The sequence below is a fragment of the Bemisia tabaci genome, chromosome 5, assembly GCF_918797505.1.
Source record: "Bemisia tabaci chromosome 5, PGI_BMITA_v3".
Lineage (NCBI taxonomy): Eukaryota > Metazoa > Arthropoda > Insecta > Hemiptera > Aleyrodidae > Bemisia > Bemisia tabaci.
In genome coordinates this window covers 22,096,045-22,115,149 of record NC_092797.1, presented here as the reverse complement: position 1 = coordinate 22,115,149, position 19,105 = coordinate 22,096,045, and the positions used below count along the sequence as shown (strand labels likewise).

The 19,105-nt window shown below is 40.1% G+C and overlaps 1 protein-coding gene across 3 annotated transcripts in view; it reads left to right on the top strand.

Annotated features, from left to right (window-relative positions):
* The window catches only part of Lim3 (Lim3 homeobox protein), a 66,910-nt gene that overhangs the window by 36,266 nt on the left and 11,539 nt on the right, over positions 1-19,105 (top strand). The window contains exon 1 of one of the 3 annotated variants that reach the window (XM_019050888.2): positions 16,472-17,289. The exons of the other annotated variants lie outside the window; for them this stretch is intronic. Coding sequence (XP_018906433.1) covers positions 17,184-17,289 — 106 coding nt within the window. The 5' untranslated portion in view covers positions 16,472-17,183. Of the gene's footprint in view, positions 1-16,471; positions 17,290-19,105 lie in introns of those variants that run through there. 3 annotated transcript variants of the gene reach the window in all.

Below are 19,105 nucleotides of genomic sequence, written 5' to 3'. Positions count from 1 at the left end.
TCAATCAAGAAACTAATTATACAATGTTTCATGTAAAGTGGCAAAAAGCCCCAATTTTGTCTTTAAAAAACTACGGGCGGCTGCACATTTTTGTAGGTACTTGCTACTATCAATGCATCAGTTACGCATGTTTTACGTCACGATTTGGTGTTTATACCTGATGATTTCACAAAAGATAAAAATAAACGTGAATTAATGAATTTTCTACCCATTCATTGTATATTGTTAACACCATTTCAATATCACGGTAGAGAATGTTATCCAGCATGTTAAAGTGTATCATGATCTCCTTCAAGTTTGTCTCATCAATTTTGCAACAAGGAATTATAATTTCTGGCCCAAAGATAAAAATACTTTTCTGCTTAGGAAACCAATGACACATACGTCGTTTCTAAAATGAGCCAGAAATTATAGTTTCTGGTGCAAAATGTGGTCCAATTATACACGGCTTACTCCGCGTGAATCTCTCCATTGAGCCCGAAGTAAGTAAAAACCACTGTAGCAGCATAAATGGGATGAAAGACGTTGGTCTGAGCTTGCATTTCTTCGTGTTACTTCATGCACGGAAATGGATAGGTCGGGTTAAGTCCCAACTATTGCATGATACGGGCATTTCCAATTAACTGTGGTAGTACCCCAATCAATTGTGTTAGCACCGCAATAAATCAAGTTACCAATCCAAATGTTGCGGTACTACCCCAACTTGAGTCGCAGTACCACCAAAATCAATTCAGAATGTCCATATCATCCAACAAATGGACGTATTTATTCTAAAAGGAACTATGTGCATAGGTTTGCGTGTGACATAGTTCCTTTCAGCATAAATACGTCCAAACGAGGATAGTACCACAATTTTAGGGTGTAACTTCCGACACTATTTTTTCCGTGCGTACTCTTGAGAAATGGTTCGTTTGTATTTGCCTTCATTTAGACATATAGGCAGAACGAGATCCTGAGAGGCGGAATGGTGGTGGTGGTGGAAAGGACATCACATCTTGTGAGCTATTTCAACGGGGTGCGTGACTTTGCATCATAGAGTACATAGAGTCGTAATGTAAGCGGGTGAGCTGGCGCCACTTCTAAGTATTTTCCAGGTCCCGAATTCCGAGACTCCTGTGTGACGCCGGGTCACTTTTTCGATACATAATCGATTGTTTGCGATACACGGGTACCCGGCCGGGGGCAGGACATTACCTACAACGGCATTACCTCCAAAAATCCAACATGGTCGAGCGAGAGATCGAAACTTTGGCAATGTGCCCAAATCGATCGGTCGAGGTTTCGAGATGTAAGGCTGTCTCGAATTTTACGATGTTGCCAAACCAAAAAGTAAGCATGAGATTTCTTTATAGGTGTTTCTCACTTTCTACCACTGTCGATGGTCTGTGTCTGTGAGATTGTGCGAGTTGTGAGATAATCTGATAATCGCTCTCGAAACATGAGCATGAGCGTGAATTAAGAGTTAGAGGTTAGAATCCATTAAGTGAAATTGGTAGAAATGTATGTATTAAAAGGCATTGAATCACAGGATCAATTAGTTTCTCGTAGACTTTTCCCCTAATACTCGTGGATCGGGAGACTTGTAATTTAAGGAGTATGGGTGATGTGATTAGATTCGTGAAAAAGTGTAACCGCATTGCTTGCTTTTAACTAGCGCTTATGGTTTTGATGCAATGATTGTCATCAGTTAGTTTCCTCTACTACACGACCGCACCCTTATGAAGGCAGATGATGAATAAAAGTGGTTACTTCAGTTGTTAAGTACTCTTTCTCTAAATTTTATGTTTTGGCATCTCCGCTCCGAAATCACAAGGCTGCCGTGTTCCCTAGCTATGCAGATCGCTTGCTAAGTCTGCCCCCTGTGGAAAGTCTAATCATACCTAAGTTCTCTCCGGTTGGAATTTCTCTACTTCAATGTACGCAAAATAATATTTTGCAGCTGAAGAACACAGCATCTCTCTTGCGGCTATGAAACAATCCAGTTTTCTCTCTGAGCTAATAGATTTCATGATGTGCTTGACTTGACTGTAGCTTGATCAGTTACCTAGTTCATCCAGGATGTCACCATGCTCTTCCACAACTCTTGTTGTTTAAACAATTAATGGGCTCCATTAATTAATGTTCGACAATGTTGTGGAAAAGCACGTCGATAGTCCGTCCAAGCATCGAAGGAGAAGTACATTTGTATGAAGGTTTGTCAAGTCTGGCTTAAAGTAAGTCATGTACCAGCCTTCCACCTATCAGCACATCTTAGAGCGCCAGTTTTCTGACAAATAGACCAATTCTGCATTGTCAGACAATGATCTACCTTTTTTAGAATCCTTTCAGATGTTCCAGTAAACTGTAAACATCAAGTAAACATAACCTCACTTTCTTCTTTTACTTTTACACAGAGATAGAAGAGATAGCAGCATAGAGTAAGAGTAGTTAGAGGTAAACTCTCCCGTATAGAACCCCTAAGAACTATACCATCATTGCAGCCTGATTAGAGGTTTTTTTGAAAGTTGATTTCTTACATACGGAAAAAAATCAGCGATTCTCGTAAAATTTGGGGGAAAAAAATAGGAATAGTTGGTTAATAAATTAGGTATCGCTCGGCATATATAAGAGCTCCGCCGAGTGACGGAAAATTTCAAGGGGGATATTGTGGCAATTTCACGTAAAACTTATGAAACTTATGCGAATGAATGAGGCTGCTTATGAACCAACAAAAAAAATGAAAATTCAATTTTGAATTTTTTATGAGATAAACTTCGTTGGAAAAAAAACATTGTTAGTTGAACTTGCAAATCGTCGGCGTGATTTTGTTACAGGCTGCGGAACCAACCCGTAAAAAGTACCTAAGTTTAAATGCATGGGAATATCCACCGAAAAAATTAAATTGCTCATTTAACAGTTTTGTACTTACAAACTGTCCGACTTGTTCCAAATGAGGAGCTTGGAGGACAAGGCGCATAAATGCAGTTTTTGAAAAAATTAAGATATTAATGATATTAAGTAAAACTAGTCTTAATGCATATTCTGTGGAAAATTCGTTCCAAATTTCCAATTTTAAAGCATCAAAGAGTCAGTTTGAGCTTTCTCTCCGCCATGGATCCATGTAATTTCGAAACTTTAAACACGCATTTCTCGGAATAGCAAAAACTGCACTTATGTGCCCCTCAAATGTCCTTTTCAATAAGGGAAAGCTAATTGAGCTACCACAAAATTGTTGAATCAGCAATTTCATTTTCTTCCGTGCATTGCAAATTTGATACTTCATGTGAATTTTTAAGACGAACGCCGCTCGTTCGCCTCAAAAAAAGTGAGTGTGGGTGGGTGCTTAGGGGAGCTATAAAATACCTAATTTTGAAATTCAGATTTTTACTTTCTCGCTCCCATAGGGTAGAGAGGAAGTATTGTCATCCTCCAAAAAAAAAAAAAAAAAAAAAGTTGAAATTTCATCATTTCTAGACGTTTTAAGGTCCCAGGAGTAAAAATAACCATACTTGAAAAAATGTGTGTCCGTCCGTGTGGCGTCCCCCAAATCTGTCTACAGCGATATCTCAGAATCTATCTGTTCGATTTCATTCAAAATTGGCACAGGACACCATATCTATGGTCTCCTTATGCACGTTCAACGATTTTGAGGTACGCTAAAATTTGGGGGGGCTACGCTCAATTGTCCATTTTTAGCAAAATCACACGGAAAGCTCATTTTGAAAGACTGTAAATTTTGAAAAATGTCTTTAATTCTTTAACAATGGGCATCAAGCACATCACCTGGGTCATTAATTTAAGTTCCAAAAAGATCTTTGGACTAAACTCAAAATTCAAGAGATACGAGGCCCAAAAGTAGGGCACTTTGCTCCGCGAAACAGCTCATTTTCAAGGACTGTAAATTTGAAAAAAAATAAAATAAAATGCCTTCAATTCTTCGAAAGTTGGCATCAGAGCACCACCTGGTTCATTAATTTAAGTTCCTACGAGGTCTTTGGACTAAACTAAAAATTGAAGGGTTACGCGTCATATAGCGAGGAGAGCACTTCGGTCACACGGAGAGCTCATGGACTGTAGATTTTGAAAAAATGCCTTTAATTCTTTGAAAGTTGGCTCAAAAGCACCATCTGAGTCATTAATTTAAGTTCCTAAAGGATTCATGGACTAATCTCATAATTGCAGAGGGGCCGATAGGAAACGCTCAATTCTCTGATAAATGAGTCGGAGCGCTTCTAGATAATAGCAGCAAACGCTTTGAGTCAGGTGAAACCTAGGAATTCAAATGCATTATATAATGCATCATATACTATTTCCAAAATTACTCCGTAGGTAATCACAAAGCAAAATTAGACAACTAATTAGATACATACTCACATTACAAAGGTACTATGAATCATCAAGCTAACGCCAAGAACTGACACTTAGATCTTTATTAAAAACTAATATGTTTGTTGTTAATGAATTTAGAATCCCGGCAGATTCCATCTTTTGCGGTTCCTTTTTACGAGGTACTAAGCACAAATATAATGTAATAATTCGGCACAAATATGACTGATTTAATGCTTGTTAATGAAGGAGGTTATAATTGTTATAACGTGACGTTTGTTGACTTGTCTCTCGTTGACGTTTGTCGATGGCGCTCTCTATTGTTTTCGCTTTGAGTTACGGGGATACGCGGTAAGGAGATGGCGCTCCTGGCGGGCGTGTCGTGAACCTTCCAGCAGGTAGATTCGCCCGCCAAATTTAAAATTTGGGAGATGCTAAGCGAAAACCGTTTAGTTTTAAGACTATTTGAACATCGAATAGTCATTCTACCCATTCAAGTAGATATTTGATGGCTTTTGACCGTGCTTAAGGAGAGATTATAATATAAAATCGTATCTGAAGTATGATGTCAATGAATCTAATGGATCCTAATGAATCGTAGAAAAGCTAAGATTTTTACGGATCGCCATCTTTGACAGGAGACTTAGTTAATCAATTACATATTTAATTGAAGATGCCTCATAAAATCAACAAGTCGAGTCCGAATATATGAATTCACCACATATCGCGAAGACATTTACAATGAAGTTCAATGGTTTGAATAAAAATTTCATAACTATTATCCTGTGATCAAAATTCCAATCAAACTTTATGATTTTGTAAAATTGGCAGTATTTTTCTAAATATTCCAGTAAAAGTGTCTATGCCGGCGCGAAGCGCCGGCTCGAGCGAGAAAGTCCCGTGCGGTCCCCGCACCAATCCGCTAAGCGGATGGGGGGGCGAAGCCCCCCAAATGCCGGCGCGTAGCGCCGGTACGCGGCGCGAAGCGCCGCGCATAAATTGGCCGGAGGCCAATTTTTTTCACTCTTTCTCATCTTCATAACCCACCTGTGACATACGTCTGCACTACTCAAAAAAGAAGAAGAAAAAAAAAACGTAACGTTTTGTATGATCCCCTTCCTCGAATTAGTATTCTGTAAGTAATGAATTTTGAATGAAATTTCGTAATAGTCGGCCTCCTAAGCTGCCGTGCTAAGGAAAAACGCCGTATGAACATTCAAGGGTTGCCAAATTTCCTTCGATACAATGTTAATTTTTGAGGAAATTCATGAATATTTTCCCTTGAAATTTTCAGGACTTTTCGGTGGAATTACGAGCAAAATTATCTGAAAAAGTGGAGGGAAAATATTCATGAGTTTACCAGGAAATTCGTGTTTTTCAAAGGAAATGTGGCAACGCTTAAAGGTTCATACGGCGTTTTTCCTTAGCGCACGGCAGTATGGTGTAATGGTTGTAGCGCCAGCTCGATGATCGGGAGGTCCCGGGTACGATTCCCGGCCAGACGACCCGAGTTTGATAGTCTCAAACAATGGTTGCCTGGGACTGGTTGAGGGGTTGGAGGGGGACGGGAATAAAGGGCAAGGATTGGTCCCTTGTGCACTATTTGAAGTGGTAAAAAAAAAAAAAAAAAAAAAAAAAAAAAAATAGTGTATCTTTCCTTCGGAAAATACACTAAAAACTCATGAAATTTAACATCTCTGCGACCAACGCCCAAAACCGCAGGGGGACGTAACGTCACCGTTTTTACCGGCTGATGAGAGCAGAGACCAGGGGAATATATTTTGCTGTCGACGGACTGATCGACCAACAGCCACAATCTCGGCATTTCCATCCGATCATCCATGTTCCGTAGTATCATTGAACATCTATTAAGAGAGTCCAAATGTCGCTTAAGAGATACTTCATTTCATTGATATCCTTCATAAATGGGCTGGGCCGTTATCGGTCCGAGAAAATCAAACTAAGATCAACAAAGCAACACACACAAGAAAAGCAACACAGTTCAGGGTCGTTTCGGCAGAGTTATGTGGACTAAAGGGGTCAGTCGAGAAAGCTATTTGTTTTGAACAATGTATCGCCTTCAATTTTCATTGCGATCAATCCACCGTACAACTGGCTTGTTGAGAAGAACGGGACATTTGCTGATAGGTATCGCGCCTTCATTTCGTTTAACAGGCAACACATCATACACTACAGACTGGCAACATTGTATGAGTTTCAGCGCTCTCTGTCGGCATCTGGCCGCAACCCCTCTTGGGTCACATTGCCACAATCGATTCGATATATCGCAGGGGAGTCTTGTGGAGGTAATGCCGTTGGAGGTAATGCAGTATTCCCTACCCGGCCATCCGATGTAAACAAAGAAGATAGGAATCACCACGTATCCCACACCGCCATTTTGGATCGAACATGTATCGAAAAAGCGACCCAAACTCGGCGCACACCGGGCTCGGAACTCGTCGAGCAGAACATGGCGCCAGCTCTCCCATTTACATTACGGCTCTATTAACTCTATGAATCTAACCTAACCTAACCTAACCTAACCTAACCTAACCTAATTTAATGGCTGGGTGGATGCATCGCAGGTGGATGCAACGTCCTGAGCCATTCCAACGTTACATACCGAGGAACGTGAACCTTTAACATCGATGCAATTTCAATGATACATTAAGAATGTCCTCCAAGACGACCGAGACGAAACAAGAGGACCAACAACCTGTCTCGAGTGAGGAGCACCGAGCGGTGTTAATTCTAACAGCCGAAGTAATGAAATAAGTGATACGTTAATTCTGTATAAATCAATCAAGCGGCAAATCCCTCTATATGGGCTATGACAAACGGGTTTATTGTCACCGGAGGGACGGGCCGGAGGGAGGGCGGCGAGGGATGCAAAGAAAGGGCGGTCGGAGAGCAGAGGCTCATGAATACTGGATGAGGGACGAGCGGACCACTTAGTCCACTGTATCCGCGGATCCCCGAATCCCTCCGCGCTAATAGTTAGCAGGGATTAGGGTGTCACTTACCGAAATTTGTTTGCACTGTTATCAATTACATCTGAATATATAAACTGCGGAACTTGTCTCGCCGCGGCGTGGACCCGCCTCTGCCTCGAATTTTCCTCGCGACTAAACGCCGTCCCTGTCGCCACATGGGCCGCTGCGCTGGGTGCTCTTTAACGACCCGCTTAAACGCCTCTTAGAACGCTCCCTGGCCACCCAAAACTCCTTTTCCGTGTCGGGGCTGAGTCTGCACAGATGTGCAGGCTGTTAGCATCTACCGAGAGCTGCACCACTTTTCCATGAATTTTAAGTGCGTTTGCTCGCGTCAATGTGCTTGCTACCAGCAATGTCACTTTTAATTTTTTTTCTTACTCGAACTTTCTATGCTATTTTAACTGTAGTCTCTGCACGGAGAAAAACACTTCGTGGATGGGACCCGAAGTTGAGGTCATATGGATCTCTGAAGTTTGCTGATCACGCATCCGAAAACTTGAGGTCGAGCTGCCGAAGTTCGGGTCAGACATCGAGGCACTTCGGTATGTACCTACCGGATTACTTCAGATGTGTGACCCGTACCCTTCGCTATCGAAGTACTTCAGATATCTGACCCGAACTTCGGCATCTGGACCTCAAGTTTTTAGATACGTGATCCAAAAACTTTAGAGATTCATATGACCTCAACTTCGGGTCCCATACACGAAGTTTTTTTTTTTCTCCGTGTGCTGCGTTGGTACAAGAGTAGCCAATACGTTCGATTGAGTCAAAAATCGATGAAACCAAGGTGTAAAAAGCGATTATACCCTAAGAAAAAAACTCACTTGTGTTGGGAATTCATACCCTTAAAAAATTTGACACGAAAAAATACTCTTGATTCAATCGGATTTTTGCTTGAACCAAAACGAAATCTGCTTAAATTAAGTGGCTTGGCTTTCGATTCACGCAATCAAGAATATTTTTTCTTGTCAAATTTTATAAGAGTCTGGACTATGGATCCAAGAGAATTTTGTCCAGTGCACGCTTAAACACAGTTGATGAAGTCTGGGGCAAATGTTTTCAACAGATACCTCCACAATGAGAAAAAGACATTATTTATGTTTATAGAAACATCGTTTCCATTATACACACCTCCTCGACTCACCCAATTTTACTTTATATTCGTAGTTATGATCAACTGGGCCAATTTTCATTATTTTTTCGCCATCATCGGGTAATATTTTCTAGAAAAGCATAGGTTATTAAAAATTTTTAGAGTTAAGTTCCCAATTTTTCTGATGTCACAGAAAAGTTTTGAGAAGGTGCGAAGATTGAGAACCTGATAGGAGCTGGGCCGTGTAATGGCTAGTAGGCCTCTTCTATAATTTTCGCCGGTTCATAGATAGGTATAAAAAATTAAAGCCGATTTCGCACCTGACAACATTTTCAGATAATTCAAAATACTGTGCCTTCGTGAGTCATCTCCGACTTTCCGACTTTTCTGTAATCAATTTATAGCTTTTCCAAGGGCCAAAGTCTTATGGTATTATACCTCGCCCACAGAATTGCGGAAATGCGCACTGAAAAAAAAATTCTCTGCGTTTTTACCAAGGTCCGTTGGTACCTTTACCATCTCACTTTTTTTACCAATTATTGGTAATTTTACTTAAACAAACTAGTAAACTTACCTGAAAACCGGTATTTTTACTGTTTTTTTAGGTAAGAATACCACTTTTATTGGTAATCAATTCCCGGTAACTTTGCCATTTTATCTCGGTAATTCTACCACAGTCGATAAAAAAATATTGGCGTTTTTACCAAGGTCCAGTCAAATTACCGAGAATGTTCAATAAATTTACCGAGATTTCTCGGTAAAATTACCAATTCCATGAATGGTAATTTTACCAAGAAAAAACTGGAATCAAATGGAACCCTGAATTCTCGGTAATTTTACACTTTTCTTAATAAATACACCTAGATTTTTTTTTCAGTGTGGATAGTCAATATTGTCGCGCGAATCTTGACCGTGAAAAGGTGCAATGAATAAATAGACAAACTGGAGAGTGGGACCACAACCGGAAATGAATTATTGCTGACCCACGGTCGGTCACGGGGCGGAATGTCCGTAAGAGCGAGATTTGGGGTGGTGAGGGGGCGGGGGAGCAGTCGCAGGGTGGAAAATCATGAAACTGTGACTCCAGCTTGGCGATTACGCACAGGTCTGACTCGCCCCCGATGATGTGGTCTCGCTCTGGAAAACACAGAACAAGCTTTCAATTAAAATCACTGCATCTGCCGCTTTCCATAATATGCTGCTCATTAGACCGGAGATGTCCGTTTCGTTTGAGCGGCTCATTCACAGAGAGACGTAAGCGCCATAGGGATTTCATAGTGCTTATGTTCTTCTTAAATAGGCGGTTTGAATCGACGAAAATATGAGCAAACAAGCTACCATCGTATTTCCTGAACTCAGAATTGCAAAGTGGACAAGGCCAACCCTACGAAAAAGGTAGCCAAAATACTATACCGTATTGTTGCCAGGATACACTATTTTTAAATATCAGAACAATATTATCTAGCGAATAGTCCAAAAAACTGAAAATCAGTGCTGGGCGATATTGCAGACAAACAAACGCGGTGAAAATGTCAACGTCAATTCTTAGTCCGAAAAAGGCCTCACTTTTACTAAAAAAAAATAATATTAATTACGTAGAATGTTCCGGCAATATTGAATTTTCAATTCGAGTTTTCACGGAGTGGGCAGTTTTTTTGCCATTTCACGGAATGACAGATCGCATCGGCTACAGGGCGGATTGACCGGAAAATGGACCAAATCGTAAATTTGCTGCCCAACCCACGGACTGACCAATGAAATTAAGTCAAATTCTGCAGACGAGGCAACAGATGAGTGACCGCAAAGTAACTAGAGTTGCTTGATTGAGTAAACGAAAACGATGAATACTTCATATGAAAGAATGAGAGTGAACCACCCGGCGCATGGCACAACAATAAGAATGTACGCGACCCATACTTAGCGCACGGAAGCGCGATGCAACTATTCGACCACCCGAGCGTGGCACAGTATCACTCGTAATTGAAGGCGAACTCAACGCACCAACTGACTGAGCTAATGGACCACTAAGGTATTAATTTGAGAATTCTGGTTTATTATATTATTCCTCTTCAAAACTACACGTAGGCACATAGGTGGATCCAGAGGGGCGTTCGCCCGAGAAAAAAGGAGGGGAAAAAGGAAACAAAAAAAAAAGAAGGAACGGAGAAGAGAGGAAGGAAGGGCGCTTTATAAGATTCGGTAATTATTCATAACGAAATTGACCCAAACTGCATATAAGATACTTCAAAATTTTGAAAATTTCTCGATGGGACGGGACCCTTCTTAGCCCCCCCTCCCCCGTTCGGATTGTCTGGATCCACCCGTGAGTAGGCACAACACGATTTGCGCTTACACGAGGAGCTTACAGAATGACTTAGACCCTCGAACCGAAACTTAGTCGTTCCAATTCTTCAAGATGCGCTCATTTAGTAAGTTTTCGAAAAAGGGAGGCGAAAGGAGGAAAAGGCGGGGGCGATGAAGGAAATAATCGGCCGTGCCGATGAGTTTCTAAACAGTTATGATTCCGAAAGAAAAAACTACCAGCTCTCCATGCACCTTAAAAACGAGAGAAGGAGGGAAAGAAATCGGGGTAGTTAATGAAATTTTAACGTCCCTCGAGAGCGGGAGCGAACGGCGAAAGGCAATGCATTTTACGGGAGGATCAGAGGGGTGGCGGGAAGGTCGTGCCGCCTCGCTCAACCCCGCGCACCGCCCCGACCCGACTCAATAAGACGTAAGGGTGGGCTCTCCGTTCCGGCCGTTCTTCTTCCTCTCCGTCTTGTAACTCAATTTTTATCAAGTATTACTACCACCTGAGAATCCTCTCGCTCGCTGTAGCCTCCAGCACTCACTGATTTTCTGCGATTCGCAATTCTCCTCTTCCGCCAAACTCGAATATTGAACCCGACTTTTTTCATGCTTGGTTGTCTTCAATATGAACATCGAGTTTGTCTGTTTTTTTTTTTTTTTTTTTTTTTTTTTTTTTTTTTTTTTTTTTTTTTGAGTGACTTAATGTGCATATTCGTCCCTGCAAGTAACTTGAACGTAATCACCTGCATTGGTTGAAAGTACCGTTTCTAGCTTCATTTTCCTTTTTCTCCATGAATTGTGTTCAAACTTCCTTCATGCGGGAAAACCAAAATCAACAAAGTTCAAATTTTTAGATTTAACCAATTGGAATATCTTACACTACTCTAGCGGAGGGATTTTATAAAGTTTTGAAGAAAGTGACGATCCAAGTTTGAAACGCTTAAAGTTATAACATGGAAAGAAATACCAAGGACCCAGATTTTGAAGTAAGCAACTAAAAATCAGACGGTTGCATTATACAACCACAATTTCTCTTTGTTCACTAAGATACATGTCTTAAAAATAACTTACAAACAGATTTTCTTTTATTTTAAAAATACGTAAACTGAACTGCCGAGAGTTCAAGTGGTAAAATCGGTGGCCAAAACACCGGAATTCAGTCAGAATGTTAGAAAAATGTAAAAATTCACGAACAGTCACTCGCATGAAATTTATTAAAGGTATAATTCCTTGATTTTCTTATTTTTTGTGAAATAATCGCATGCAAGTCAGCACGTTTAAATGTTTGAAGAAACTTTCACTTATGTGGTTTTTGTGAAGTTTCTGAACCACCCGCTAGAAGATTATTGTTAATGCGAACTTTCGGAAATGTAAATTGTGGCATATACCGATCACAGATCTCTTATCAATATATACAGACACCGAATTGCGGGCCCTTGCGGCAAAAGGAGATCGTTAGAACCATAACACTAACACAGGTATTTTTTAACATTCACAACGATAAAATACTGCAACAAAAGTACTTTTATTGAGCTGTGACGATTCTGATCCTCTTGCCCTTTTTCTTGCGTATTGGCAAAAAATACTACTAGAATAGTTACGACAGAAACCAGCATCAGGTGGATCTATATTGCGATAGTATCCGCGCATTGTCACCAAAAATGTGGAGTTCAATCCGAACCAAGAGCACATTTGAAAGTTAAAAATGGACTGCGGTCCAAATCGAGTTAACAATAATTACCGCAGTCTGTTGGGGAAGCAAACGCCTTCCAAGTCCTAAATGCACTTAGCATAATAATTCACCCCACAACCGGGCCTTATTCAGATTTTCTGCGACTGAATTACAAACATATTTATCGGCAATAATCATATATTACCGAGTGTAGGTGAATTATACGCCGCGAATTCATAAAAGGGAAGAAGTCAATGGTCGCCGCGCACCGCACCGCGAGAGGGATGGAGGGGCGGCAAATAATGGATTAGTGCATTACGGGGCTCAATGCTACGGGACGATACGATAACCAGATGGCTCGACAATTGCTCAGAGTCGGCTTAGAAATGTATGTCATCGATATCCCCATCCCTACAGCCACTATCACCACGAACCTAACCTTTACAGGAAATGGGCATTTACACCAGCAGGCAGGCTCAAAACACACTAGTACTTGATCCCTCGAATATGTCAATGGAGGATTCCCTTTTTTCGCGATTTATGGATATATCGTCGCCCTCCTGAAATAAGGGCGTAACTACACTCAGCGATGACCCCTCGAGTCCATATAATTCAATGCCCTCCCGGGCTCATCTCTAAATGCAGTTACGCCTTTTTGTCAGCCAAGCGACGATATGTGCCGGCGCATTGTCCATCCCGGCACTTTATGCCTATTGTTTAAACAGAACGAAATCCGCCCAATAAATTTTTCCTTCCACCTAGATTTTTATGCCCCTTTTTCTGCTTCGTCCCCTAATTCGTCCTATCTTATTGCACCGTCAGTTTTTCAGGGATTCGGGATTTATAACTGCTCTCGGCGAGGGGGAAGGGATGAGCTTCTAGCAGGTTTAGGTGCAGGTTCATGCACTTGTTTGAGTTTGCGCACTAAGCGTTTGATTAATGATGCGTGAAATTGTGAGTGATTCTGAATTCATACATCATTCCATTGTCGTGGTGTAGGCGAGGATACGGTCAGATGTTCCTCCCTCCCCCCTTTTTCCCCGAAAGTGCAAAATTCTTACATGAGAATCCAAAAAACTTGTAATCATCTGGATTGATTCCAAAAAACTTGTAATCATCTGGATTGATTCCAAAAAACTTGTAATTATCTGGATTGATTTGGACCCTAACTGATCCGGATATTTAAAAAATCTGAGAATCCGTAGAGAAACCAACACTAATGTATGCACATGTATTATTGAATTAGATCAAATGTTGTTTGACAGGACGATTTTTCCTTTTTAAAAAATAGGTTTTGCTGCCTTAACCCTCCACCTCCATGGCGTGGTGAGATACTTATTCGTAACAACACACTTCTTGGTCTTGGTATTTTAAAAATTGCATCTTACTTTTGTGGCATGATTTTCCAAATTTTTGTAAGCGAGTTGTTTTCTGAAAAAGTGATTTCCAAAAATTTGAAATTTTGGGAAAAAACTTCGGAAATTTAAGTTCATTTGAAAGCTGCAACATAGATATGTGTCCCACAGAATCCAATATTTAAAATCAATTTATGCCATAGAGGGTTGATTGAGGTCACTTTTTCAACAAATCAAAATGTATAAAAAATGTCCACCAAAATGCCCAAAATCGGCCTGGCCAGGTCGATTTGACACTCGTCTGACGTAAGGGCGTATCTCAAATTCCACGTGAGCCCCGATAAGCATGGAGTTATATGGACAACAGGTTTCAGGTGAAAATTGAGTTACACCCTCTAGTCAAAGGGCCGACGAATTATACGGCCGTGCAGACGTGCCGAATCAATCCGGACAATCCGAAGCTCGGTTACGTCTGCAGCTGGATAATCGCAAGTTTCAGCCTGAAACTTTTAGGTACCTGGCAATGTTATATTTTCCCGATTTTTTCGCTCTCTGACAATTGTGAAAAATAGTTCCTGAAATATTTTGTCGAAAGGTATGAGGAATGAAATGGACTTTCAATAAAAAAATGAATTATGTCAATTTTGGTCGTAAAAATATATATAATTTCTGATTAAATGATGATATTGGCCCTTACCGATCAAACTCGACTATATCGAACGTCTTTCTACCTTGCAAAGTAACTCTAGCCTCTGAATGCGGTTTTTCTTTTTTTTTTTTCTTTTTTTTTTTGTAGAATTTAGGGAACATAAGATATGATTAAATATTAAACGGAATCGATCGGAAAGGCCGTTTAAACATACACATAAAAGAAAAGGAAAGAAAAGATGGAGAGTAAATAAAAGACGGCGAGTTTTTTTAACTCAACGTGAGTTGGGATTGAAAGAGACACTATAAGACAGTCGTAAATTTTAATAGTCCAAATTTCTTATAGTCCACTAGTCCAGTTTAGACCTTCTGTTATTCCATTTTGCCAACTCCGCAAAATAAAGGCAAATCCGTTATAATCGCCTTGAATTATCCCAGATAACAGCAAGACTAAATTAGAGTCCCTTTATACTGAGAGTCAAGACAACACCCCTCATGGAGTCACAAACGGGAATAAAGATTACAGAAATTGAACGTTTTTCGTAATCTTTGATCGGCTCATTCTTAAATTCCTTTCTCCGTTCCTTCTTTCATTCCGTTTGTTCCTTGTCGAACCCGAAATTCCTCGGTCCATTCCAGATTATAATCTTTGCAATTGGTGAAAATGTAATCTTTATTCCCGTTTGTGACACTGTGAAGGCCTAAAATCCGGCTAACCAATCAGAAATGGATTCGCATTGTCTTGACTCTCAGTATAAAGGGACTCTAGACTAAATAACGTGGACATAAACTTTGAGCTCTTATTGGGCACTCATTTCCCACTATTCAAGCCTAAAAAGCGTCACTTTTCTGGTCAGTGATTTTGTGCTTTAAGAAGGCGCTCTTCAAATTTTTTTCTTGAAAAAGGGGAAAACTTTGCCTTAAAATTGTAGTAAACTAAATCCACTTGAACTTTCGGGTTAGAAGTTCAGAACTTAAGACGGCTTTTTTCTACCTGCCTCCATCTTATTAATATTCGTTGATTCACCCATTGGACTCTTGGCCAGTCAGATCAGGCATGAAACCCGCATAATGTCATACATTGCGATCTGATTTACCGCTTCCGAATGACCAAAACGATTTTAAAAAGTATAATATGTGCGTCAGAACTACAACCAAACTCTCTTAGTACTGTCCTCTTTTTGGACTTAATTGTCACGTGAAAGTACGCGGGTTGAGCAAGTGCAGTTTTCAGTTACATTAAACTTTCCACAAAGTTTAATGCACTTCTTTGCATTCATCAATCACAGGAAGGAAATTGTGTACGTCGTCGCAAAAAGTTGATTTTTATTTTTTTATTTACTTTCTTTGGAACATTTACGATCGCTGGACATGGGACTTTTTTCCAAGAAAAATTTTCTGTATTTTGTCATTTTTAGGCGCAATCCACTTAGTTTCTATTGCTGCGCTGGACCATCAAGACAATGGTGATTATTCGTAAAATTTGTCATAAGATACAATTTTTTGTATGAACCTATTTTTAAAGTCGTTTACAAGTTACAGGATCTCAACGAGTCGGATATATATAACACAGAATACGAAAGTGTTAAAAGTGAACATTTTTATGTAACTATTATATTAAAAAAAGGTCATAATTTTCGTGTGCTTTCCGCGAATTAGAAGATTTTTTTAATATTTTTGCGAAAAGCTCACGGAAATGATGACTTTTTTTTATATAATGGTTAGATAAAAATGTTCACTTTCAACACTTTCGTATGCATCCGTTTTATAAAAAAAATTAACTTTCGTACACAATCTTTATTTTTTCCTTCTATGGTTCTGCTACTGGGGAAATGGCACGTGAACTTTCTTATTTTCGGTTTGTAACGATACTCGTTAATACGGCAAAATTTGCCAATATCTTTCCAAGAAATGAAGTACATGTAAAATTAAAGTTCCTTTTTCTTCCCTTCTAAAAATAGCACCAAATATGGCAGAATATAGTGAGCATTTTCTGGGTGTGGGGCGGAAGGTGCGAGGCTGCTCGCGAGCGGCAGGGGCGGCCGCTAATAAGGGGGTGGAACGGAAACGAACCAATCGCATGCCCCGTTACATGAACCTACCCCTCGGTGGAGGGTGAATCAAGTTCAGTGAATATCGAAGCTCTTTTGATTGATGAAAAAAAGCTGCTCCTGTGCACAATCAGTTCTTCGGGCGATGCCAAGCCGCCAACTCGACCTCGCGATTTCCCTTTTAATATCCTCAATAATCTGTCAAGTAATTAATCTAATTGAACACGCATCAGTTCCCGTTGTATCCTAAGTTATACGTGTGCTCACATTTTTGTGCATCGAATTTAACCTCAATTCCGGGCAGTGCAATTTCTTATGCTTGAAGAAGTGTTCCATTTCACCCCTATTCGCGCTTTATCCTTTGCTCACCTTTGATTTCTCTCTGCAATCAGTGGGTGTACGATACCTAGTTTCACTGGAGTGCCTATTGGTGCCGACTTGATATTTTGTGCGTCCGTCTCAAGTGCTGCATTTTGTGCTCGCTGGATATAATTGTAATCTGTTTTTCATCTTCAGATGATATTAGTGGTGGCACGGCGTGATAAAATCTTTTCGAGTTTTTTTCGAGTAATTTCTAGGCATGGTCTGGAAGTTTAGAATTCTAATGACAACCCAATGTGCCTTGTTTTCCTAAAAGTTTGAAATAAAAATTGCAAGACATAGAAGGATCGATCGATTTTGACGTCACGGAAAGTTACCGCGATATAGTTTTATTCGAAACAGAGGGCTTTCTATCACGTGTGATGGGCTGCTATCATGATTACATTTCCAGATGACCCCTACTGCAATGTGCCGCATTCCAGCCCGCAATCTCAAATTTGGGTACCACCCAACATCCAAGCGTATCCGGCAGAATTATTAGGTATTTGCGTTTAAATACATGATTATTTTCAATTTAGCAGTTCATTTTTTTGTTAGTGCATCCTCATGAAGAAACAATGAAGCTGAACTATTGAAGGGCAGCATTAACGTCATGTTAGTTTTTTTTTATTTTTTTTTATTTTTAGGATTCAAGATGAGAGCGAAAAGAGGAATTATGCCTTGTAGTACCCTCCTTCTTACAGAAATTGGGACCACACGTAAGGCACGAAAATTGATTGGTGGTTCTCTTCAATGATACAAATATCTGATTTTTTTTACAAGATGTGCAGTTTGTCGACTTGTTCTGATTGAAGCATATGGGTTGATCTTCAGTAGGACAACATTTTGCAAAGAGGCACTACGATTTCAGGCTCATTAAAGAGACAACGTACGTGTCATTCGTTTCCCTAAGTAGATAGGTGTTTCTACGTAAGAGACAGAAAATGTCGTTCCTTATTGAAGAATGTGATCCAATTATTCAAAACTTGTTGAGGTGTTTTATCAAAGCATTTACATTAATTAAGCAAAGATTGGCAAAAGTCCGGAGTGACATCTTTTTACGAAGGAAGGAGAGCAAAGTGGACGTAAAATATTTACGATTAACTTCTTTTTCTATTCATCGCTAGTCACGCGGCACGGTGTGAGCTGTGAAGGCACACGCTGATGCGCCTTCATCTACGAAGTAGGCAAAACGAGCTCCTAGAAGCTTGAATAGTGGTATCCGTCATAACGCGGCTCGTGAGAACTGCTGGTGAAACCGGAATGAACGCGATCTTGCGAGCACTTGGAAGTTGTTATTACCACATTTAGGTTAAACTAAATTAAACAGAAAAGAATCAAGCCACACTTCGGGTGTAAAATTAGTAACAGTAGTTTTGACTTTTGCGTTTATTGAACTGCACAGTTTCTCATGACAAAAATTCAAGGCCGAAAAAAGGACTTCGAATGTGAAAGTAGACGTTGAACTTTACCTCTAAAATTGAATATTGCGGAGGAATCTGACCTTTTGTTTTTGATTCGATCTTGGTGCGACTGAATTTATTTCTATTACACTCTGTCTAAATCTGACGCCTGCGGTCTAGGTTAAAACTTATGGACAACAACCGGCTTTTTGGGTTAAAACTTATGGACAACAATCGGCTTTTTGGGTCATCTCATGATATATTTCTGATAAGGGTCAGTTTTTTTCCTAATTCATACATTTCGGCTCAGATGGTGTTGGGCTAAATAAGAAATAAGATGGCAATTAAAATATCCGTCTCACCCCCCTTGCTTGGCTGGGAAAGGATTTCATTCCAAATTGAAGTTGTCAGTATTTTGTGTGGAGAGAAGTGTGGACACTGATTCCACGAATCTCCTTTCGGAAATTTAGTCGAGTGCGTGGCGTTGCGTATATCATTTTGGATCGATTTGACCTTCAAATGTTAACATGATTTTGCGATTAAAACGGCAGTTTCTCTACAATATCTGCACCACTAAGAAAAAGAAAGAAAAAAATAAAAAGTCTGCAAATTTGTTTTGACAAAAGAAAAGTATATTATCTTTGAATTGCGCTCTTTGAAACTGCATTTTATTCATTTAAATCAAAACTTTGGTGTTCAAAAAGTTGTAACTATAATTGAACATTTTTGCAATTCCCGTACAACTGACGAAAATCTGTACTAATATGGCTTCTGACACTAAAATTCTGTCAAGCACAGGGTCGGACGGGCTCGCATCTGAGGGCGTATAGACCTTTGGCTGGTTAAAGGGGCATAATGTGATATTTCCTGGTAAGGCATTCCCTACGTGGAGAGCGGTTCAGAAAATGTGGGCAA